The sequence below is a fragment of the Arctopsyche grandis genome, unplaced genomic scaffold (assembly GCF_051622035.1).
Source record: "Arctopsyche grandis isolate Sample6627 unplaced genomic scaffold, ASM5162203v2 HiC_scaffold_806, whole genome shotgun sequence".
Taxonomy (NCBI): domain Eukaryota; kingdom Metazoa; phylum Arthropoda; class Insecta; order Trichoptera; family Hydropsychidae; genus Arctopsyche; species Arctopsyche grandis.
This window is the reverse complement of record NW_027518596.1, coordinates 60022-85027: the sequence shown is the minus strand read 5'-3', so window position 1 is coordinate 85027 and position 25006 is coordinate 60022. Positions and strand designations below refer to the sequence as shown.

The 25006-nt window shown below is 38.6% G+C and overlaps 3 protein-coding genes across 3 annotated transcripts; all 3 read right to left on the bottom strand.

Annotated features, from left to right (window-relative positions):
- Positions 1–1072: 1072 nt before the first annotated feature.
- On the bottom strand, positions 1073–7257 carry LOC143922220 (kelch-like protein 28). Its single transcript, XM_077445435.1, has 11 exons — positions 7131–7257; positions 4137–4304; positions 3907–4061; positions 3621–3826; positions 3333–3530; positions 2925–3098; positions 2696–2836; positions 2260–2432; positions 1969–2179; positions 1596–1791; positions 1073–1501 (listed from the first exon to the last, which is right to left on the bottom strand). Exons 1-11 carry the CDS (start codon positions 7199–7201, stop codon positions 1365–1367), a joined length of 1830 nt encoding a protein of 609 aa, XP_077301561.1. The 5' UTR covers positions 7202–7257; the 3' UTR covers positions 1073–1364.
- A 3882-nt stretch (positions 7258–11139) lies between these two features.
- Positions 11140–17245, bottom strand: LOC143922216 (kelch-like protein 28). Its single transcript, XM_077445432.1, has 11 exons — positions 17126–17245; positions 14144–14311; positions 13914–14068; positions 13628–13833; positions 13340–13537; positions 12932–13105; positions 12703–12843; positions 12267–12439; positions 11976–12186; positions 11603–11798; positions 11140–11508 (listed from the first exon to the last, which is right to left on the bottom strand). Exons 1-11 carry the CDS (start codon positions 17194–17196, stop codon positions 11372–11374), a joined length of 1830 nt encoding a protein of 609 aa, XP_077301558.1. The 5' UTR covers positions 17197–17245; the 3' UTR covers positions 11140–11371.
- Positions 17246–18518: 1273 nt separating this feature from the next.
- Positions 18519–24691, bottom strand: LOC143922223 (kelch-like protein 28). Its single transcript, XM_077445439.1, has 11 exons — positions 24565–24691; positions 21583–21750; positions 21353–21507; positions 21067–21272; positions 20779–20976; positions 20371–20544; positions 20142–20282; positions 19706–19878; positions 19415–19625; positions 19042–19237; positions 18519–18947 (listed from the first exon to the last, which is right to left on the bottom strand). The coding sequence occupies exons 1-11, from the start codon at positions 24633–24635 to the stop codon at positions 18811–18813; spliced, it is 1830 nt and encodes a 609-aa protein (XP_077301565.1). The 5' UTR covers positions 24636–24691; the 3' UTR covers positions 18519–18810.
- Positions 24692–25006: the final 315 nt, after the last annotated feature.

Sequence of the window (25006 nt, the reverse complement as noted above, 5' to 3'; positions counted from 1 at the left end):
GCAAAGTATGCTCCTGGTGATGAATTTCGCTAACCAACGATAACAGAGAATCACTTTTGTCTCCGTCTAAACATTTTGGAGTGCAATTACTTCTGTGGAAGAAGGATTTCGATCTGAATACTCAAAAAAGGAATGTTTTGTCCAGAATCGTGGCATAATTGAATGCATATTATTGCTCTTGCGATGAATTTCGTTTACCAACTATAAAAGAGAATCACTTTTGTCTCCGTTTAAACATTTTGGAGTGCAAATACTTCTGCCGAAGAAGGTTTTTAATCTGAAAACTTAAATAAGGAAAGTTTTGGCCCAAGTGATGGCATAATTGAACGCAAAGTATGCTCCTGGTGATGAATTTCGTTTACCAACGATAACAGAGAATCACTTTTGTCTCCGTCTAAACATTTTGGAGTGCAATTACTTCTGCCGATGAAGGTTTTTAATCTGAAAACTTAAATAAGGAAAGTTTTGGCCGAAGTCGTGGCAAAATTGAACGCAAAGTATACTCCTGGTGATGAATTTCGTTTACCAACGATAAAAGAGAATCGCTTTTGTCACCGTTTAAACATTTTGGAGTGCAATTACTTATGCCGATGAAGGTTTTTAATCTGAAAACTTAAATAAGGAAAGTTTTGTCCAGAATCGTGGCATAATTGAATGCATATTATTGCTCTTGCGATGAATTTCGTTTACCAACGATAAAAGAGAATCACTTTTGTCTCCGTCTAAACATTTTGGAGTGCAATTACTTCTGCCGATGAAGGTTTTTACCTTGCGATGAATTTCGTTTAATGTCCAATAAAACTCATGGATGTACAAAAATACCTAGTTTATAAGTTTTTACGTCTTATTTTGTTGAGAGAAAATGATTAGGTGTTTGATGTTTGAAGTTGTGCAAAAAACTGGTTAACTGAATTGTTTTTGAAATGAAAAGGTAGCTCGGGTTCACCGGATACTTACTTAACTTAAAAAAATGATGACCATTATTTTCATTGATTGATTGAGTTTCCACTCGTGATCACATTAATAACAAAACGTTTATTAAAATAAGATGAAATAAATAAAAACACTCTTTTCATTTGAGAAAAAAATATATTTGTGACATTATATTTACAAATATAGAACAGGATGAACTGTTAATAGTTTTCATGAAATAAAGAATGTGTACAAATAATTCCACATATATGTACTTACATATGTACATACATATATAATATAATAAATAAAAATGGAAATGCAAAACAAAAATCCTGTTTTAAGCCAACAGTGTTACCATTAAAAGGAAAACATTATATGTACATAATATTAAACAAGTTATGCATTTAAACAAGTTACTACTCATTTGAATTCAAGTTTCATTTTCATTATTAAACATTAAAACCAGTCAGTAAATGCATCGGTGCAATTAGCATATTAAAATCGGATCGTTTCGTTGAAATGGATCCAATAATCGTCCACGAGTCTCTATCGGGGCTGTATTCTAGCACCGACAAGTGATTACCTCCTGAAATAAATATGTATTAAATATTAATCACTTGCATACAAAAAACACACACACACACACAATAATGGTTGTTACAAAATCAAAATCAACTCACCGACGCAAACAATTTTATCGTCGTGGACGATAGCCTTATGCCCAAACCGTGCTTCAGGGAGACTAGCAACATATGTCCAGGTTTGAGCCTCCGGGTCATACCGTTCTACCGAGTCGTGTGTACTATTGCTATTGCTATTGCTGATAATATCGCAGGTGCCGCCAATTGCGTAGATATAACCTCCCAATGCAACAGCCTACAAAGTGAAACAGACTGAATATAACGATATATAATATATGTATGTATGTATGTACAATATTCAAAATTCAATTTTTCTCAATGATGACAATACAATACAATACAATACATACAATGTAAAATGGCGATTATGTAGACATAATCGATTTCAGAAAAAAATCCTGACAATACTTACAGCAAACCGGGCTCTCTTTTCGGCCATCGGCGGAGCGGCCGTCCATCTATTCCTGGCCACATTGAAAGTTTCCATGCTATTAAGGAATACCTCTTTGTCGTTTTTTCCACCTATTGCATATATGACACCGTCTAGTGCAACGGTGTCATGGAGATGTCGGCACTCCGACATATGGGATAGATAGGCCCAGTTTCTTGTATTGACATCGTACCTTTGAAAAATCGTAAAAACTAGTTGTATTCCATTGTACAATATTAAAAAATCATCATAAATATTCACCAACCAACCAACCTATGTACACTCGTTTGTAAGTCTATGTCTTCAGTGGCAGCATTGGAACAGGGATTTTTTCCTCCTGAGATGAAAACATGGTCACCGACAACAGCGGTTGCAAAATTTTTTCTTTCATGTACCATTTGTGGAAGCGCCGTCACATCCTTTGTGGCAACATCCAAACTGTACATCTATTCAATATAAATATTATACACACGTATTATTATAACTGTATTGTTAGTAAATTTGCATACAATAAGGTAACAAAAGAAACGAGTTGCTGAATATTAATGAACTTACCTTTTGAAAAACCCAATGCCGGTATTGCAATCCCCCAAAGTAAACTTTTCAAAATATTGTTATAACAAATAGAATCTACATAAATGTTCGATTTATTGTCATTTCTTTCGTGACGGCACAAATTTAAAAGTTAAGTAATAAATTGAATAAACACCTCCTTCGATAGACCGCCAATCATTATTAAATATTGGTCTCGAAGAATGACCGTCTCGAAGGGATTATAAAATTTATTCATGTCGTAAAACGACAAACATTTCTGGAAATCTCCTCTTATTGTTTGGATTTCATTGGCAAGCTAAAAAAAAAACATTGAAAAATATACATAATTACATATACATATATCTATGTACATACATATGCATTTACATACAAACTAAACTTACTTTTGCCGAACGTTTTCCTACAATCAATATACCTCGTGTGCTCTTTCTAGGTTTTACATTTTGCAATGATAGACGTGGTCTCTTTTTTGGACTCATATTCCATTCAAGTAAATCCCACAATTGTTGACAGCATACACGATTGTAACAAAGAGGTTTCACTTCGTTTAAAATGAACTGAAACGAAACATTTATAACGTTCAGCAATTAATCGCATACCTTTTTAAATTTATTGTGCCGAGCACACATTAAAAACAAAATATTATATCAAGTAATGATTAGTACATTGTACATACATACATACATACATACATACATATGTACATATGAAAGCACATTAAGAAAGTACAGTAAGAATTACATGTAATATATGTATGTACAATATACAAAACAAATTAAAAATATTATTACCTCTTTAGATAACAGACGAAATCTAACAAATTTAAATAAAGCATTCAAATGCTGCTTCCGATTGTCCCAGTCCTTTTGAACCCACAGCTTCAAGCCTATAAACACTTGCTCTTCTGTGGTGACATTTAAATCATTCGACTGCAGCAATTCCTCCAGTTGGTCAGCTTTTATATCGAGAAACGCTCTCCCTTGAATTATCTACAATGCAGACAGACAGACAGATTTCATGAATATTAAAAAATATAAATACACATACGTATGTATGACCTAAAATTATAATATACATACGTCAACATAATTTTTAGTTGTGTAAGCTCTCGTTTTTTCTAGCAATAAGAAATAACTATAATGCTTCGCAAAATTTCCGATTAACAAGAAGTTTTCAGTATTTAATGCGCTTTCTAGGAACGACACGCAATAATCCTCAAGTTTATAGCAGTGAATGTTTGTTCGCGAAAATTCAACTAACTGGATCGCCCCAAGAGGATCCAAATCTGCAAATATTGTAAAATTTGTCATTAGTACTAATTAGTACATATGTATTAATTCGTACGAACGAAGTTTAAATTCTCACCGAGTTTGCCTCTGTAGAAGTATTCAATAGCTTTGCTCACAGTGTCCAGACGAAAATCGCCCCAATCGTCCAAGACAATTTCCTCCGGTGATGCTTCTAAACGCTCCGCCAAATAGTCGCTGTTGCACATAACAATAAACTTGTGTACATTGAATCTGCAAACAGATTAAACATAAAACCTCGAGTTAACATATGTACATAATACATTAAATATTTGAAGCAAGACTAACCTTGCAGTGCCGACAACTAGCACAGTATCGCATTGCTCCTGTTCGACATACTTCCGATACATGTATTTCGAGAAAAGGTGTGCATGCTGCACATCTATTTCGAAATCCGTTGAGTCACCAAAATTGGCACTAATTTCGGTCATATTGCTCCCGATGCTCATGTCTTTTCTAAAAATCAAATTATACAATAACAATAATATGAAAATATACCTAATAAAACAAAATTTAAAAAAGTTTTTCAAAATTTAAAGCAAAATTTAAAAAAGTGTCGATGCCCTACTAAAATTATTGTATGTATGTAGAATTAGAAACAAAGGTGATTGTTATTAGGTACTTAATTCTATGTAGATCATATATTATTGGTGGTGGTACTAAACTAAACGTTCGTTTGGGTTTGGGTTTGCCGAGTAGAATTGTTTACATAAACATCTTCAAAAATCGCCAATTTTTTAAAGGTCTAACGCGTTGCCAAAAATCACCACCAGAGATCCGAGTTCAAAAAAGTTTGTCTCACCAATATGTACTCGTATGTAGTATTTACTATGTATGTATGTATATAGGATGTTCTTCAATATTCTTCATTCTTCAATAATCATACACACATACATACATGCATACATACATACATGCATACATACACACACATACACAATACACACATACACAAACACACACACATACATACATGCATGCATACAAACATACATACGTACATACATAAATACATACACGCATACACACACAATACACATACATAATACACACATACACAAACACACACACACACATACATACATACATGCATACATACATACGTACATACATGCATACACATACACACATACATACACATACACACATACATAATACACACATGCATGCATACACACACACACACATACATGCATACATACAAACATACATACGTACATACATACATACATGCATACACACACACATACATAATACACACATACACACATGCATACATACACACATACACACACACAAATATACACATGCAAACATACACACACACAAATACACACATACGTACGTACATACATACACAAACACACACACATACATGTATGCATACATACATACAAACATACATACATACATACATGCATGCATACATACAAACATACATACGTACATACATTCATACATACATACATGCATGCATACATACAAACATACATACGTACATACATACATACATACATACATACATGCATGCATACATACAAACATACATACTTACATACATACATACATACATACATGCATACACATACACACATACATAATACACACATGCATACATACACACACACACAAATACATACATAGATGCATGCATACATACATACATACATGCATACATACAAACATACATACATGCATACACACACACATACATAATACACACATGCATACATACACACATACACACACACAAATACACACATGCAAACATACACACACACAAATACACACATACATACATGCATGCATACATACATACAAACATACATACATACATACATACATACATGCATGCATACATACATACAAACATACATACGTACATACATACATGCATGCATACAAACAAACACACACATACACACATACATAATACACACATACACACACACACACAAACACACACATACACAAACACACACACATACATACATACATGCATACATACATGCATGCATACATACAAACATACATACGAACATACATACATACATGCATACACATACACACATACACACATGCATACATACACACACACAAATACACACATACATAATACACACATACACAAACACACACAAATACATACATACATGCATGCATACATACAAACATACATACGTACATACATACATGCATACACACACACACACATACATAATACACACATACACACATGCATACGTACACACATACACACACACAAATACACACATACACACATGCAAACATACACACACACATAGATCATGTGCCACCAAGACGAAGGGTGGACGGAAGCCCTACCGACAGTGTTACTGGGGATCCGATCGGCATGGTATCCGATAAGACCTCAATGCCACGTCAGCAGAACTGGTATATGGTCAACCGCTACGGCTACCGGGAGAGTTTCTGGCTCCACAACGAAACGGAGGACCCAACACAGCGGAACTAGCAGAGAGATTGCGGTCCCAAATGGGGCGAGGTTGAGAAACGCCAGTCCACCGCGGCGCCATGGAACAAGATCAACCTTCAGATCAACCAACAAAGACCTGCACACCAGTGATCAGGTGTTCCTGAGACACGATGCTGCCAAGGGTCCGTTACAGCCAGTGTTGAAGAAGGGACCGAAGTTCTTCACACTGAGAATTAAGGATTCCAATGTCACCGTATCGGTAGACCGCATAAAGCCGGCATACATGGAAAGCAGCGGAGAGCCCCCCAAGAAAATGCAGAACCACAGCAAGAAACTGGCCGACAAGCAACCACACGGACTGGCAGGAGAGTCCGGTGGCCAGCCCATCTGGACAGCTACATCCCGTAGTTGTCGCGACGGCTACGCAATGTCGAGACCCACAATATGTATTTACATATGACATTTTGTAAAATATCGCATCGCAATAAATAATTATAATGAGAAGACGCGCGCGCGTCCGCAGTGAAATTGAATGAATGAAAATTGAAAGGATTAAAGCGCGAGACGGAGACGGAGACGGAGACGGAGACGAGAAAGGAACATGCATTTCGCATTGGGTATGACAGCGCGAATGTATGAAACCGCAATCGTCCCAGCAATCGTCCCATCCCAGTGGCGAGGGGTGTTTTGGCGCGCGGAAGAGTTTTCGCAAAGTGACAGTTCGCAAACAGACAGAGTCTGCGACGCGTGACGTAAGTGAACTGAAGTGAACTCTAACGAAGCTGGTTAGTGTTAGTGTGGTATTGAATTAATATGAGAACACTCACCGGGAAGCAGAAGCAGAAGCAGAAGCAAAGGCAGAGGCAGAAGCAGAAGCAGAAGCGGAAGCGCCCGACATCGTGCGAGGCAGCGACTAGACTGACAGCGCAACTACACTATTACGCAATACACAACAACACGCTGTTCGTTGAATTCGAATTTCGAATTTCGAATTTCGAATTACGAATTTCGAGTTTTGAATCATGAATTTCGTTTCATGAACCAACGATAAAAGAGAATCACCTTTGTCTCCGTTCCGTCTAAACATTTTCGAGTGCAATTACTTCTGCCTCATCGGCAGGTTTTTAATCTGAAAACTTAAATTGAACGCAAAGTATGCTCCTGGTGATGAATTTCGCTAACCAACGATAACAGAGAATCACTTTTGTCTCCGTCTAAACATTTTGGAGTGCAATTACTTCTGTGGAAGAAGGATTTCGATCTGAATACTCAAAAAAGGAATGTTTTGTCCAGAATCGTGGCATAATTGAATGCATATTATTGCTCTTGCGATGAATTTCGTTTACCAACTATAAAAGAGAATCACTTTTGTCTCCGTTTAAACATTTTGGAGTGCAAATACTTCTGCCGAAGAAGGTTTTTAATCTGAAAACTTAAATAAGGAAAGTTTTGGCCCAAGTGATGGCATAATTGAACGCAAAGTATGCTCCTGGTGATGAATTTCGTTTACCAACGATAACAGAGAATCACTTTTGTCTCCGTCTAAACATTTTGGAGTGCAATTACTTCTGCCGATGAAGGTTTTTAATCTGAAAACTTAAATAAGGAAAGTTTTGGCCGAAGTCGTGGCAAAATTGAACGCAAAGTATACTCCTGGTGATGAATTTCGTTTACCAACGATAAAAGAGAATCGCTTTTGTCACCGTTTAAACATTTTGGAGTGCAATTACTTATGCCGATGAAGGTTTTTAATCTGAAAACTTAAATAAGGAAAGTTTTGTCCAGAATCGTGGCATAATTGAATGCATATTATTGCTCTTGCGATGAATTTCGTTTACCAACGATAAAAGAGAATCACTTTTGTCTCCGTCTAAACATTTTGGAGTGCAATTACTTCTGCCGATGAAGGTTTTTACCTTGCGATGAATTTCGTTTAATGTCCAATAAAACTCATGGATGTACAAAAATACCTAGTTTATAAGTTTTTACGTCTTATTTTGTTGAGAGAAAATGATTAGGTGTTTGATGTTTGAAGTTGTGCAAAAAACTGGTTAACTGAATTGTTTTTGAAATGAAAAGGTAGCTCGGGTTCACCGGATACTTACTTAACTTAAAAAAATGATGACCATTATTTTCATTGATTGATTGAGTTTCCACTCGTGATCACATTAATAACAAAACGTTTATTAAAATAAGATGAAATAAATAAAAACACTCTTTTCATTTGAGAAAAAAATATATTTGTGACATTATATTTACAAATATAGAACAGGATGAACTGTTAATAGTTTTCATGAAATAAAGAATGTGTACAAATAATTCCACATATATGTACTTACATATGTACATACATCTAATCTATAATTTGGAAAGAGACTTTGTATGTAAATATCCTTGGTCGTCGTCGTCGTCGTCTTCGTCGTCTTCGTCGTCTTCGTCCGTAGATCGGTGACGTCATCGAACACGTGATTCGATTTTTTTTTTTTTTCGATCCATGGGCGCCGATTTTTTTTTTCGTTTCAATGGATTCACCCCCGCGGGGGCGCAAGGCGAGTAGCTTCATGGGGCCCCGCCAGGGGCGCCACAAGGGGCGCAGCCCCGTGGGGCTCAAAAGGGGGCGCCACAAGGGGCGCAGCCCCGTGGGGCCCCGAAGGGGGCCCGGGGGGCCCAGCCTCATGGGGCGCAGCCCCATGGGGCTCAAAAGGGGGTGCCACAAGGGGCGCAGCCCCGTGAAGCCCCGAAGGGGGCGCGGGGGGCCCAGCCTCATGGGGCGCAGCCCCATGGGGCTCAAAAGGGGGCGCCACAAGGGGCGCAGCCCCGTGGGGCCCAGCCTCATGGGGCGCAGCCCCATGAGGCTCAAAAGGGGGCGCCACAAGGGGCGCAGCCCCGTGGGGCCCCGAAGGGGGCCCGGGGGGCCCAGCCTCATGGGGCGCAGCCCCATGGGGCTCAAAAGGGGGCGCCACAAGGGGCGCAGCCCCGTGGGGCCCCGAAGGGGGCCCGGGGGGCCCAGCCTCATGGGGCGCAGCCCCATGGGGCTCAAAAGGGGGTGCCACAAGGGGCGCAGCCCCGTGAAGCCCCGAAGGGGGCGCGGGGGGCCCAGCCTCATGGGGCGCAGCCCCATGGGGCTCAAAAGAGGGCGCCACAAGGGGCGCAGCCCCGTGGGGCCCCGAAGGGGGCCCGGGGGGCCCAGCCTCATGGGGCGCAGCCCCATGAGGCTCAAAAGGGGGCGCCACAAGGGGCGCAGCCCCGTGGGGCCCCGAAGGGGGCCCGGGGGGCCCAGCCTCATGGGGCGCAGCCCCATGGGGCTCAAAAGGGGGCGCCACAAGGGGCGCAGCCCCGTGGGGCCCCGAAGGGGGCCCGGGGGGCCGAGCCTCATGGGGCGCAGCCCCATGGGGCTCAAAAGGGGGCGCCACAAGGGGCGCAGCCCCGTGGGGCCCAGCCTCATGGGGCGCAGCCCCATGGGGCTCAAAAGGGGGCGCCACAAGGGGCGCAGCCCCGTGGGGCCCCGAAGGGGGCCCGGGGGGCCCAGCCTCATGGGGCGCAAGCCCTAATAGGCATTAACTAAGGGGGGCGAAGCCCTAGACGGCAATTAATCATGGGGGCGCGGAGGGGCGAAGCCCTAAAAGGCAACTGATCATGGGGGCGAAGCCTTAGACGGCATTTAATCATGGGGGCGCGGAGGGGCGAAGCCCTAAAAGGCATTAACTAAGGGGGGCGAAGCCCTAAACGGCAATTAATCTTGGGGGCGCGGGGGGCGAAGCCCTAAAAGGCAACTGATCATGGGGGCGAAGCCTTAGACGGCATTTAATCATGGGGGCGCGGAGGGGCGAAGCCCTAAAAGGCATTAACTGAGGGGGGCGAAGCCCTAAGCGGCAATTAATCTTGGGGGCGCGGGGGGCGAAGCCCTAAAAGGCAACTGATCATGGGGGCGAAGCCTTAGACGGCATTTAATCATGGGGGCGCGGAGGGGCGAAGCCCTAAAAGGCATTAACTAAGGGGGGCGAAGCCCTAAACGGCAATTAATCTTGGGGGCGCGGGGGGCGAAGCCCTAAAAGGCAACTGATCATGGGAGCGAAGCCTTAGACGGCATTTAATCATGGGGGCGCGGAGGGGCGAAGCCCTAAAAGGCATTAACTAAGGGGGGCGAAGCCCTAAACGGCAATTAATCTTGGGGGCGCGGGGGGCGAAGCCCTAAAAGGCAACTGATCATGGGGGCGAAGCCTTAGACGGCATTTAATCATGGGGGCGCGGAGGGGCGAAGCCCTAAAAGGCATTAACTAAGGGGGGCGAAGCCCTAAACGGCAATTAATCTTGGGGGCGTGGGGGGCGAAGCCCTAAAAGGCAACTGATCATGGGAGCGAAGCCTTAGACGGCATTTAATCATGGGGGCGCGGAGGGGCGAAGCCCTAAAAGGCATTAACTAAGGGGGGCGAAGCCCTAAACGGCAATTAATCTTGGGGGCGCGGGGGGCGAAGCCCTAAAAGGCATTAACTAAGGGGGGCGAAGCCCTAGACGGCATTTAATCATGGGGGTGCGGAGGGGCGAAGCCCTAAAAGGCATTAACTAAGGGGGGCGAAGCCCTAAACGGCAATTGCTCATGGGGCGTGGAGGGGCGAAGCCCTAGAAGGCAAAGGCTCAGGGGGGCGCCGAGGGCGAAGCCCTAGAAGGCAAAAAAAAATTTTGATTTTTTTTTTTTGATTTTTTAAAAAAATTTTTTTAATTTTTTTTTTATTTTTTTTTTATTTTTTTTTTAATTTTTTTTTTTGATTTTTTTTTTATTTTTTTTTTATTTTTTTTTTTAATTTTTAAATTTTTTTTTAATTTTTTTTTTTTTTTAATTAAATTAGCTTAGTCATGTTTAAGCGGTTTATATTATAAACACTGAGCGAAGCCGGGTAATACAGCTAGTATATAATATAATAAATAAAAATGGAAATGCAAAACAAAAATCCTGTTTTAAGCCAACAGTGTTACCATTAAAAGGAAAACATTATATGTACATAATATTAAACAAGTTATGCATTTAAACAAGTTACTACTCATTTGAATTCAAGTTTCATTTTCATTATTAAACATTAAAACCAGTCAGTAAATGCATCGGTGCAATTAGCATATTAAAATCGGATCGTTTCGTTGAAATGGATCCAATAATCGTCCACGAGTCTCTATCGGGGCTGTATTCTAGCACCGACAAGTGATTACCTCCTGAAATAAATATGTATTAAATATTAATCACTTGCATACAAAAAACACACACACACACACAATAATGGTTGTTACAAAATCAAAATCAACTCACCGACGCAAACAATTTTATCGTCGTGGACGATAGCCTTATGCCCAAACCGTGCTTCAGGGAGACTAGCAACATATGTCCAGGTTTGAGCCTCCGGGTCATACCGTTCTACCGAGTCGTGTGTACTATTGCTATTGCTATTGCTGATAATATCGCAGGTGCCGCCAATTGCGTAGATATAACCTCCCAATGCAACAGCCTACAAAGTGAAACAGACTGAATATAACGATATATAATATATGTATGTATGTATGTACAATATTCAAAATTCAATTTTTCTCAATGATGACAATACAATACAATACAATACATACAATGTAAAATGGCGATTATGTAGACATAATCGATTTCAGAAAAAAATCCTGACAATACTTACAGCAAACCGGGCTCTCTTTTCGGCCATCGGCGGAGCGGCCGTCCATCTATTCCTGGCCACATTGAAAGTTTCCATGCTATTAAGGAATACCTCTTTGTCGTTTTTTCCACCTATTGCATATATGACACCGTCTAGTGCAACGGTGTCATGGAGATGTCGGCACTCCGACATATGGGATAGATAGGCCCAGTTTCTTGTATTGACATCGTACCTTTGAAAAATCGTAAAAACTAGTTGTATTCCATTGTACAATATTAAAAAATCATCATAAATATTCACCAACCAACCAACCTATGTACACTCGTTTGTAAGTCTATGTCTTCAGTGGCAGCATTGGAACAGGGATTTTTTCCTCCTGAGATGAAAACATGGTCACCGACAACAGCGGTTGCAAAATTTTTTCTTTCATGTACCATTTGTGGAAGCGCCGTCACATCCTTTGTGGCAACATCCAAACTGTACATCTATTCAATATAAATATTATACACACGTATTATTATAACTGTATTGTTAGTAAATTTGCATACAATAAGGTAACAAAAGAAACGAGTTGCTGAATATTAATGAACTTACCTTTTGAAAAACCCAATGCCGGTATTGCAATCCCCCAAAGTAAACTTTTCAAAATATTGTTATAACAAATAGAATCTACATAAATGTTCGATTTATTGTCATTTCTTTCGTGACGGCACAAATTTAAAAGTTAAGTAATAAATTGAATAAACACCTCCTTCGATAGACCGCCAATCATTATTAAATATTGGTCTCGAAGAATGACCGTCTCGAAGGGATTATAAAATTTATTCATGTCGTAAAACGACAAACATTTCTGGAAATCTCCTCTTATTGTTTGGATTTCATTGGCAAGCTAAAAAAAAAACATTGAAAAATATACATAATTACATATACATATATCTATGTACATACATATGCATTTACATACAAACTAAACTTACTTTTGCCGAACGTTTTCCTACAATCAATATACCTCGTGTGCTCTTTCTAGGTTTTACATTTTGCAATGATAGACGTGGTCTCTTTTTTGGACTCATATTCCATTCAAGTAAATCCCACAATTGTTGACAGCATACACGATTGTAACAAAGAGGTTTCACTTCGTTTAAAATGAACTGAAACGAAACATTTATAACGTTCAGCAATTAATCGCATACCTTTTTAAATTTATTGTGCCGAGCACACATTAAAAACAAAATATTATATCAAGTAATGATTAGTACATTGTACATACATACATACATACATACATACATATGTACATATGAAAGCACATTAAGAAAGTACAGTAAGAATTACATGTAATATATGTATGTACAATATACAAAACAAATTAAAAATATTATTACCTCTTTAGATAACAGACGAAATCTAACAAATTTAAATAAAGCATTCAAATGCTGCTTCCGATTGTCCCAGTCCTTTTGAACCCACAGCTTCAAGCCTATAAACACTTGCTCTTCTGTGGTGACATTTAAATCATTCGACTGCAGCAATTCCTCCAGTTGGTCAGCTTTTATATCGAGAAACGCTCTCCCTTGAATTATCTACAATGCAGACAGACAGACAGATTTCATGAATATTAAAAAATATAAATACACATACGTATGTATGACCTAAAATTATAATATACATACGTCAACATAATTTTTAGTTGTGTAAGCTCTCGTTTTTTCTAGCAATAAGAAATAACTATAATGCTTCGCAAAATTTCCGATTAACAAGAAGTTTTCAGTATTTAATGCGCTTTCTAGGAACGACACGCAATAATCCTCAAGTTTATAGCAGTGAATGTTTGTTCGCGAAAATTCAACTAACTGGATCGCCCCAAGAGGATCCAAATCTGCAAATATTGTAAAATTTGTCATTAGTACTAATTAGTACATATGTATTAATTCGTACGAACGAAGTTTAAATTCTCACCGAGTTTGCCTCTGTAGAAGTATTCAATAGCTTTGCTCACAGTGTCCAGACGAAAATCGCCCCAATCGTCCAAGACAATTTCCTCCGGTGATGCTTCTAAACGCTCCGCCAAATAGTCGCTGTTGCACATAACAATAAACTTGTGTACATTGAATCTGCAAACAGATTAAACATAAAACCTCGAGTTAACATATGTACATAATACATTAAATATTTGAAGCAAGACTAACCTTGCAGTGCCGACAACTAGCACAGTATCGCATTGCTCCTGTTCGACATACTTCCGATACATGTATTTCGAGAAAAGGTGTGCATGCTGCACATCTATTTCGAAATCCGTTGAGTCACCAAAATTGGCACTAATTTCGGTCATATTGCTCCCGATGCTCATGTCTTTTCTAAAAATCAAATTATACAATAACAATAATATGAAAATATACCTAATAAAACAAAATTTAAAAAAGTTTTTCAAAATTTAAAGCAAAATTTAAAAAAGTGTCGATGCCCTACTAAAATTATTGTATGTATGTAGAATTAGAAACAAAGGTGATTGTTATTAGGTACTTAATTCTATGTAGATCATATATTATTGGTGGTGGTACTAAACTAAACGTTCGTTTGGGTTTGGGTTTGCCGAGTAGAATTGTTTACATAAACATCTTCAAAAATCGCCAATTTTTTAAAGGTCTAACGCGTTGCCAAAAATCACCACCAGAGATCCGAGTTCAAAAAAGTTTGTCTCACCAATATGTACTCGTATGTAGTATTTACTATGTATGTATGTATATAGGATGTTCTTCAATATTCTTCATTCTTCAATCATACACACATACATACATGCATACATACATACATGCATACATACACACACATACACAATACACACATACACAAACACACACACATACATACATGCATGCATACAAACATACATACGTACATACATAAATACATACACGCATACACACACAAATACACACATACATAATACACACATACACAAACACACACACACACATACATACATACATGCATACATACATACGTACATACATGCATACACATACACACATACATACACATACACACATACATAATACACACATGCATGCATACACACACACACACATACATGCATACATACAAACATACATACGTACATACATACATACATGCATACACACACACATACATAATACACACATACACACATGCATACATACACACATACACACACACAAATATACACATGCAAACATACACACACACAAATACACACATACGTACGTACATACATACACAAACACACACACATACATGTATGCATACATACATACAAACATACATACATACATACATGCATGCATACATACAAACATACATACGTACATACATTCATACATACATACATGCATGCATACATACAAACATACATACGTACATACATACATACATACATACATACATGCATGCATACATACAAACATACATACTTACATACATACATACATACATACATGCATACACATACACACATACATAATACACACATGCATACATACACACACACACAAATACATACATAGATGCATGCATACATACATACATACATGCATACATACAAACATACATACATGCATACACACACACATACATAATACACACATGCATACATACACACATACACACACACAAATACACACATGCAAACATACACACACACAAATACACACATACATACATGCATGCATACATACATACAAACATACATACATACATACATACATACATGCATGCATACATACATACAAACATACATACGTACATACATACATGCATGCATACAAACAAACACACACATACACACATACATAATACACACATACACACACACACACAAACACACACATACACAAACACACACACATACATACATACATGCATACATACATGCATGCATACATACAAACATACATACGAACATACATACATACATGCATACACATACACACATACACACATGCATACATACACACACACAAATACACACATACATAATACACACATACACAAACACACACAAATACATACATACATGCATGCATACATACAAACATACATACGTACATACATACATGCATACACACACACACACATACATAATACACACATACACACATGCATACGTACACACATACACACACACAAATACACACATACACACATGCAAACATACACACACACATAGATCATGTGCCACCAAGACGAAGGGTGGACGGAAGCCCTACCGACAGTGTTACTGGGGATCCGATCGGCATGGTATCCGATAAGACCTCAATGCCACGTCAGCAGAACTGGTATATGGTCAACCGCTACGGCTACCGGGAGAGTTTCTGGCTCCACAACGAAACGGAGGACCCAACACAGCGGAACTAGCAGAGAGATTGCGGTCCCAAATGGGGCGAGGTTGAGAAACGCCAGTCCACCGCGGCGCCATGGAACAAGATCAACCTTCAGATCAACCAACAAAGACCTGCACACCAGTGATCAGGTGTTCCTGAGACACGATGCTGCCAAGGGTCCGTTACAGCCAGTGTTGAAGAAGGGACCGAAGTTCTTCACACTGAGAATTAAGGATTCCAATGTCACCGTATCGGTAGACCGCATAAAGCCGGCATACATGGAAAGCAGCGGAGAGCCCCCCAAGAAAATGCAGAACCACAGCAAGAAACTGGCCGACAAGCAACCACACGGACTGGCAGGAGAGTCCGGTGGCCAGCCCATCTGGACAGCTACATCCCGTAGTTGTCGCGACGGCTACGCAATGTCGAGACCCACAATATGTATTTACATATGACATTTTGTAAAATATCGCATCGCAATAAATAATTATAATGAGAAGACGCGCGCGCGTCCGCAGTGAAATTGAATGAATGAAAATTGAAAGGATTAAAGCGCGAGACGGAGACGGAGACGAGAAAGGAACATGCATTTCGCATTGGGTATGACAGCGCGAATGTATGAAACCGCAATCGTCCCAGCAATCGTCCCATCCCAGTGGCGAGGGGTGTTTTGGCGCGCGGAAGAGTTTTCGCAAAGTGACAGTTCGCAAACAGACAGAGTCTGCGACGCGTGACGTAAGTGAACTGAAGTGAACTCTAACGAAGCTGGTTAGTGTTAGTGTGGTATTGAATTAATATGAGAACACTCACCGGGAAGCAGAAGCAGAAGCAGAAGCAAAGGCAGAGGCAGAAGCAGAAGCAGAAGCGGAAGCGCCCGACATCGTGCGAGGCAGCGACTAGACTGACAGCGCAACTACACTATTACGCAATACACAACAACACGCTGTTCGTTGAATTCGAATTTCGAATTTCGAATTTCGAATTACGAATTTCGAGTTTTGAATCATGAATTTCGTTTCATGAACCAACGATAAAAGAGAATCACCTTTGTCTCCGTTCCGTCTAAACATTTTCGAGTGCAATTACTTCTGCCTCATCGGCAGGTTTTTAATCTGAAAACTTAAATTGAACGCAAAGTATGCTCCTGGTGATGAATTTCGCTAACCAACGATAACAGAGAATCACTTTTGTCTCCGTCTAAACATTTTGGAGTGCAATTACTTCTGTGGAAGAAGGATTTCGATCTGAATACTCAAAAAAGGAATGTTTTGTCCAGAATCGTGGCATAATTGAATGCATATTATTGCTCTTGCGATGAATTTCGTTTACCAACTATAAAAGAGAATCACTTTTGTCTCCGTTTAAACATTTTGGAGTGCAAATACTTCTGCCGAAGAAGGTTTTTAATCTGAAAACTTAAATAAGGAAAGTTTTGGCCCAAGTGATGGCATAATTGAACGCAAAGTATGCTCCTGGTGATGAATTTCGTTTACCAACGATAACAGAGAATCACTTTTGTCTCCGTCTAAACATTTTGGAGTGCAATTACTTCTGCCGATGAAGGTTTTTAATCTGAAAACTTAAATAAGGAAAGTTTTGGCCGAAGTCGTGGCAAAATTGAACGCAAAGTATACTCCTGGTGATGAATTTCGTTTACCAACGATAAAAGAGAATCGCTTTTGTCACCGTTTAAACATTTTGGAGTGCAATTACTTATGCCGATGAAGGTTTTTAATCTGAAAACTTAAATAAGGAAAGTTTTGTCCAGAATCGTGGCATAATTGAATGCATATTATTGCTCTTGCGATGAATTTCGTTTACCAACGATAAAAGAGAATCACTTTTGTCTCCGTCTAAACATTTTGGAGTGCAATTACTTCTGCCGATGAAGGTTTTTACCTTGCGATGAATTTCGTTTAATGTCCAATAAAACTCATGGATGTACAAAAATACCTAGTTTATAAGTTTTTACGTCTTATTTTGTTGAGAGAAAATGATTAGGTGTTTGATGTTTGAAGTTGTGCAAAAAACTGGTTAACTGAATTGTTTTTGAAATGAAAAGGTAGCTCGGGTTCACCGGATACTTACTTAACTTAAAAAAATGATGACCATTATTTTCATTGATTGATTGAGTTTCCACTCGTGATCACATTAATAACAAAACGTTTATTAAAATAAGATGAAATAAATAAAAACACTCTTTTCATTTGAGAAAAAAATATATTTGTGACATTATATTTACAAATATAGAACAGGATGAACTGTTAATAGTTTTCATGAAATAAAGAATGTGTACAAATAATTCCACATATATGTACTTACATATGTACATACATATATAATATAATAAATAAAAATGGAAATGCAAAACAAAAATCCTGTTTTAAGCCAACAGTGTTACCATTAAAAGGAAAACATTATATGTACATAATATTAAACAAGTTATGCATTTAAACAAGTTACTACTCATTTGAATTCAAGTTTCATTTTCATTATTAAACATTAAAACCAGTCAGTAAATGCATCGGTGCAATTAGCATATTAAAATCGGATCGTTTCGTTGAAATGGATCCAATAATCGTCCACGAGTCTCTATCGGGGCTGTATTCTAGCACCGACAAGTGATTACCTCCTGAAATAAATATGTATTAAATATTAATCACTTGCATACAAAAAACACACACACACACACAATAATGGTTGTTACAAAATCAAAATCAACTCACCGACGCAAACAATTTTATCGTCGTGGACGATAGCCTTATGCCCAAACCGTGCTTCAGGGAGACTAGCAACATATGTCCAGGTTTGAGCCTCCGGGTCATACCGTTCTACCGAGTCGTGTGTACTATTGCTATTGCTATTGCTGATAATATCGCAGGTGCCGCCAATTGCGTAGATATAACCTCCCAATGCAACAGCCTACAAAGTGAAACAGACTGAATATAACGATATATAATATATGTATGTATGTATGTACAATATTCAAAATTCAATTTTTCTCAATGATGACAATACAATACAATACAATACATACAATGTAAAATGGCGATTATGTAGACATAATCGATTTCAGAAAAAAATCCTGACAATACTTACAGCAAACCGGGCTCTCTTTTCGGCCATCGGCGGAGCGGCCGTCCATCTATTCCTGGCCACATTGAAAGTTTCCATGCTATTAAGGAATACCTCTTTGTCGTTTTTTCCACCTATTGCATATATGACACCGTCTAGTGCAACGGTGTCATGGAGATGTCGGCACTCCGACATATGGGATAGATAGGCCCAGTTTCTTGTATTGACATCGTACCTTTGAAAAATCGTAAAAACTAGTTGTATTCCATTGTACAATATTAAAAAATCATCATAAATATTCACCAACCAACCAACCTATGTACACTCGTTTGTAAGTCTATGTCTTCAGTGGCAGCATTGGAACAGGGATTTTTTCCTCCTGAGATGAAAACATGGTCACCGACAACAGCGGTTGCAAAATTTTTTCTTTCATGTACCATTTGTGGAAGCGCCGTCACATCCTTTGTGGCAACATCCAAACTGTACATCTATTCAATATAAATATTATACACACGTATTATTATAACTGTATTGTTAGTAAATTTGCATACAATAAGGTAACAAAAGAAACGAGTTGCTGAATATTAATGAACTTACCTTTTGAAAAACCCAATGCCGGTATTGCAATCCCCCAAAGTAAACTTTTCAAAATATTGTTATAACAAATAGAATCTACATAAATGTTCGATTTATTGTCATTTCTTTCGTGACGGCACAAATTTAAAAGTTAAGTAATAAATTGAATAAACACCTCCTTCGATAGACCGCCAATCATTATTAAATATTGGTCTCGAAGAATGACCGTCTCGAAGGGATTATAAAATTTATTCATGTCGTAAAACGACAAACATTTCTGGAAATCTCCTCTTATTGTTTGGATTTCATTGGCAAGCTAAAAAAAAAACATTGAAAAATATACATAATTACATATACATATATCTATGTACATACATATGCATTTACATACAAACTAAACTTACTTTTGCCGAACGTTTTCCTACAATCAATATACCTCGTGTGCTCTTTCTAGGTTTTACATTTTGCAATGATAGACGTGGTCTCTTTTTTGGACTCATATTCCATTCAAGTAAATCCCACAATTGTTGACAGCATACACGATTGTAACAAAGAGGTTTCACTTCGTTTAAAATGAACTGAAACGAAACATTTATAACGTTCAGCAATTAATCGCATACCTTTTTAAATTTATTGTGCCGAGCACACATTAAAAACAAAATATTATATCAAGTAATGATTAGTACATTGTACATACATACATACATACATACATACATATGTACATATGAAAGCACATTAAGAAAGTACAGTAAGAATTACATGTAATATATGTATGTACAATATACAAAACAAATTAAAAATATTATTACCTCTTTAGATAACAGACGAAATCTAACAAATTTAAATAAAGCATTCAAATGCTGCTTCCGATTGTCCCAGTCCTTTTGAACCCACAGCTTCAAGCCTATAAACACTTGCTCTTCTGTGGTGACATTTAAATCATTCGACTGCAGCAATTCCTCCAGTTGGTCAGCTTTTATATCGAGAAACGCTCTCCCTTGAATTATCTACAATGCAGACAGACAGACAGATTTCATGAATATTAAAAAATATAAATACACATACGTATGTATGACCTAAAATTATAATATACATACGTCAACATAATTTTTAGTTGTGTAAGCTCTCGTTTTTTCTAGCAATAAGAAATAACTATAATGCTTCGCAAAATTTCCGATTAACAAGAAGTTTTCAGTATTTAATGCGCTTTCTAGGAACGACACGCAATAATCCTCAAGTTTATAGCAGTGAATGTTTGTTCGCGAAAATTCAACTAACTGGATCGCCCCAAGAGGATCCAAATCTGCAAATATTGTAAAATTTGTCATTAGTACTAATTAGTACATATGTATTAATTCGTACGAACGAAGTTTAAATTCTCACCGAGTTTGCCTCTGTAGAAGTATTCAATAGCTTTGCTCACAGTGTCCAGACGAAAATCGCCCCAATCGTCCAAGACAATTTCCTCCGGTGATGCTTCTAAACGCTCCGCCAAATAGTCGCTGTTGCACATAACAATAAACTTGTGTACATTGAATCTGCAAACAGATTAAACATAAAACCTCGAGTTAACATATGTACATAATACATTAAATATTTGAAGCAAGACTAACCTTGCAGTGCCGACAACTAGCACAGTATCGCATTGCTCCTGTTCGACATACTTCCGATACATGTATTTCGAGAAAAGGTGTGCATGCTGCACATCTATTTCGAAATCCGTTGAGTCACCAAAATTGGCACTAATTTCGGTCATATTGCTCCCGATGCTCATGTCTTTTCTAAAAATCAAATTATACAATAACAATAATATGAAAATATACCTAATAAAACAAAATTTAAAAAAGTTTTTCAAAATTTAAAGCAAAATTTAAAAAAGTGTCGATGCCCTACTAAAATTATTGTATGTATGTAGAATTAGAAACAAAGGTGATTGTTATTAGGTACTTAATTCTATGTAGATCATATATTATTGGTGGTGGTACTAAACTAAACGTTCGTTTGGGTTTGGGTTTGCCGAGTAGAATTGTTTACATAAACATCTTCAAAAATCGCCAATTTTTTAAAGGTCTAACGCGTTGCCAAAAATCACCACCAGAGATCCGAGTTCAAAAAAGTTTGTCTCACCAATATGTACTCGTATGTAGTATTTACTATGTATGTATGTATATAGGATGTTCTTCAATATTCTTCATTCTTCAATCATACACACATACATACATGCATACATACATACATGCATACATACACACACATACACAATACACACATACACAAACACACACACATACATACATGCATGCATACAAACATACATACGTACATACATAAATACATACACGCATACACACACAAATACACACATACATAATACACACATACACAAACACACACACACACATACATACATACATGCATACATACATACGTACATACATGCATACACATACACACATACATACACATACACACATACATAATACACACATGCATGCATACACACACACACACATACATGCATACATACAAACATACATACGTACATACATACATACATGCATACACACACACATACATAATACACACATACACACATGCATACATACACACATACACACACACAAATATACACATGCAAACATACACACACACAAATACACACATACGTACGTACATACATACACAAACACACACACATACATGTATGCATACATACATACAAACATACATACATACATACATGCATGCATACATACAAACATACATACGTACATACATTCATACATACATACATGCATGCATACATACAAACATACATACGTACATACATACATACATACATACATACATGCATGCATACATACAAACATACATACTTACATACATACATACATACATACATGCATACACATACACACATACATAATACACACATGCATACATACACACACACACAAATACATACATAGATGCATGCATACATACATACATACATGCATACATACAAACATACATACATGCATACACACACACATACATAATACACACATGCATACATACACACATACACACACACAAATACACACATGCAAACATACACACACACAAATACACACATACATACATGCATGCATACATACATACAAACATACATACATACATACATACATACATGCATGCATACATACATACAAACATACATACGTACATACATACATGCATGCATACAAACAAACACACACATACACACATACATAATACACACATACACACACACACACAAACACACACATACACAAACACACACACATACATACATACATGCATACATACATGCATGCATACATACAAACATACATACGAACATACATACATACATGCATACACATACACACATACACACATGCATACATACACACACACAAATACACACATACATAATACACACATACACAAACACACACAAATACATACATACATGCATGCATACATACAAACATACATACGTACATACATACATGCATACACACACACACACATACATAATACACACATACACACATGCATACGTACACACATACACACACACAAATACACACATACACACATGCAAACATACACACACACATAGATCATGTGCCACCAAGACGAAGGGTGGACGGAAGCCCTACCGACAGTGTTACTGGGGATCCGATCGGCATGGTATCCGATAAGACCTCAATGCCACGTCAGCAGAACTGGTATATGGTCAACCGCTACGGCTACCGGGAGAGTTTCTGGCTCCACAACGAAACGGAGGACCCAACACAGCGGAACTAGCAGAGAGATTGCGGTCCCAAATGGGGCGAGGTTGAGAAACGCCAGTCCACCGCGGCGCCATGGAACAAGATCAACCTTCAGATCAACCAACAAAGACCTGCACACCAGTGATCAGGTGTTCCTGAGACACGATGCTGCCAAGGGTCCGTTACAGCCAGTGTTGAAGAAGGGACCGAAGTTCTTCACACTGAGAATTAAGGATTCCAATGTCACCGTATCGGTAGACCGCATAAAGCCGGCATACATGGAAAGCAGCGGAGAGCCCCCCAAGAAAATGCAGAACCACAGCAAGAAACTGGCCGACAAGCAACCACACGGACTGGCAGGAGAGTCCGGTGGCCAGCCCATCTGGACAGCTACATCCCGTAGTTGTCGCGACGGCTACGCAATGTCGAGACCCACAATATGTATTTACATATGACATTTTGTAAAATATCGCATCGCAATAAATAATTATAATGAGAAGACGCGCGCGCGTCCGCAGTGAAATTGAATGAATGAAAATTGAAAGGATTAAAGCGCGAGACGGAGACGGAGACGAGAAAGGAACATGCATTTCGCATTGGGTATGACAGCGCGAATGTATGAAACCGCAATCGTCCCAGCAATCGTCCCATCCCAGTGGCGAGGGGTGTTTTGGCGCGCGGAAGAGTTTTCGCAAAGTGACAGTTCGCAAACAGACAGAGTCTGCGACGCGTGACGTAAGTGAACTGAAGTGAACTCTAACGAAGCTGGTTAGTGTTAGTGTGGTATTGAATTAATATGAGAACACTCACCGGGAAGCAGAAGCAGAAGCAGAAGCAAAGGCAGAGGCAGAAGCAGAAGCAGAAGCGGAAGCGCCCGACATCGTGCGAGGCAGCGACTAGACTGACAGCGCAACTACACTATTACGCAATACACAACAACACGCTGTTCGTTGAATTCGAATTTCGAATTTCGAATTTCGAATTACGAATTTCGAGTTTTGAATCATGAATTTCGTTTCATGAACCAACGATAAAAGAGAATCACCTTTGTCTCCGTTCCGTCTAAACATTTTCGAGTGCAATTACTTCTGCCTCATCGGCAGGTTTTTAATCTGAAAACTTAAATTGAACGCAAAGTATGCTCCTGGTGATGAATTTCGCTAACCAACGATAACAGAGAATCACTTTTGTCTCCGTCTAAACATTTTGGAGTGCAATTACTTCTGTGGAAGAAGGATTTCGATCTGAATAC

Bases quoted from the DNA above. Each gene is read 5' to 3' on its own strand.
- LOC143922223 (XM_077445439.1), bottom strand. From the start codon at position 24,635: ATGTCGGGCGCTTCCGCTTCTGCTTCTGCTTCTGCCTCTGCCTTTGCT. The intron at 20,977-21,066 runs GTATGTATATTA...TCTGCATTGTAG, and splicing joins CAACTAAAAATTATGTTGAC to ATAATTCAAGGGAGAGCGTT. The intron at 18,948-19,041 runs GTGAGTTGATTT...TATTTATTTCAG, and splicing joins CGATAAAATTGTTTGCGTCG to GAGGTAATCACTTGTCGGTG.
- LOC143922220 (XM_077445435.1), bottom strand. From the start codon at position 7,201: ATGTCGGGCGCTTCCGCTTCTGCTTCTGCTTCTGCCTCTGCCTTTGCT. The intron at 2,180-2,259 runs GTTGGTTGGTTG...GATTTTTCAAAG, and splicing joins TTACAAACGAGTGTACATAG to GTACGATGTCAATACAAGAA. The intron at 1,792-1,968 runs GTAAGTATTGTC...TTCACTTTGTAG, and splicing joins AAAAGAGAGCCCGGTTTGCT to GCTGTTGCATTGGGAGGTTA.
- LOC143922216 (XM_077445432.1), bottom strand. From the start codon at position 17,196: ATGTCGGGCGCTTCCGCTTCTGCTTCTGCTTCTGCCTCTGCCTTTGCT. The intron at 14,069-14,143 runs GTTAGTCTTGCT...ATCTGTTTGCAG, and splicing joins CTAGTTGTCGGCACTGCAAG to ATTCAATGTACACAAGTTTA. The intron at 11,509-11,602 runs GTGAGTTGATTT...TATTTATTTCAG, and splicing joins CGATAAAATTGTTTGCGTCG to GAGGTAATCACTTGTCGGTG.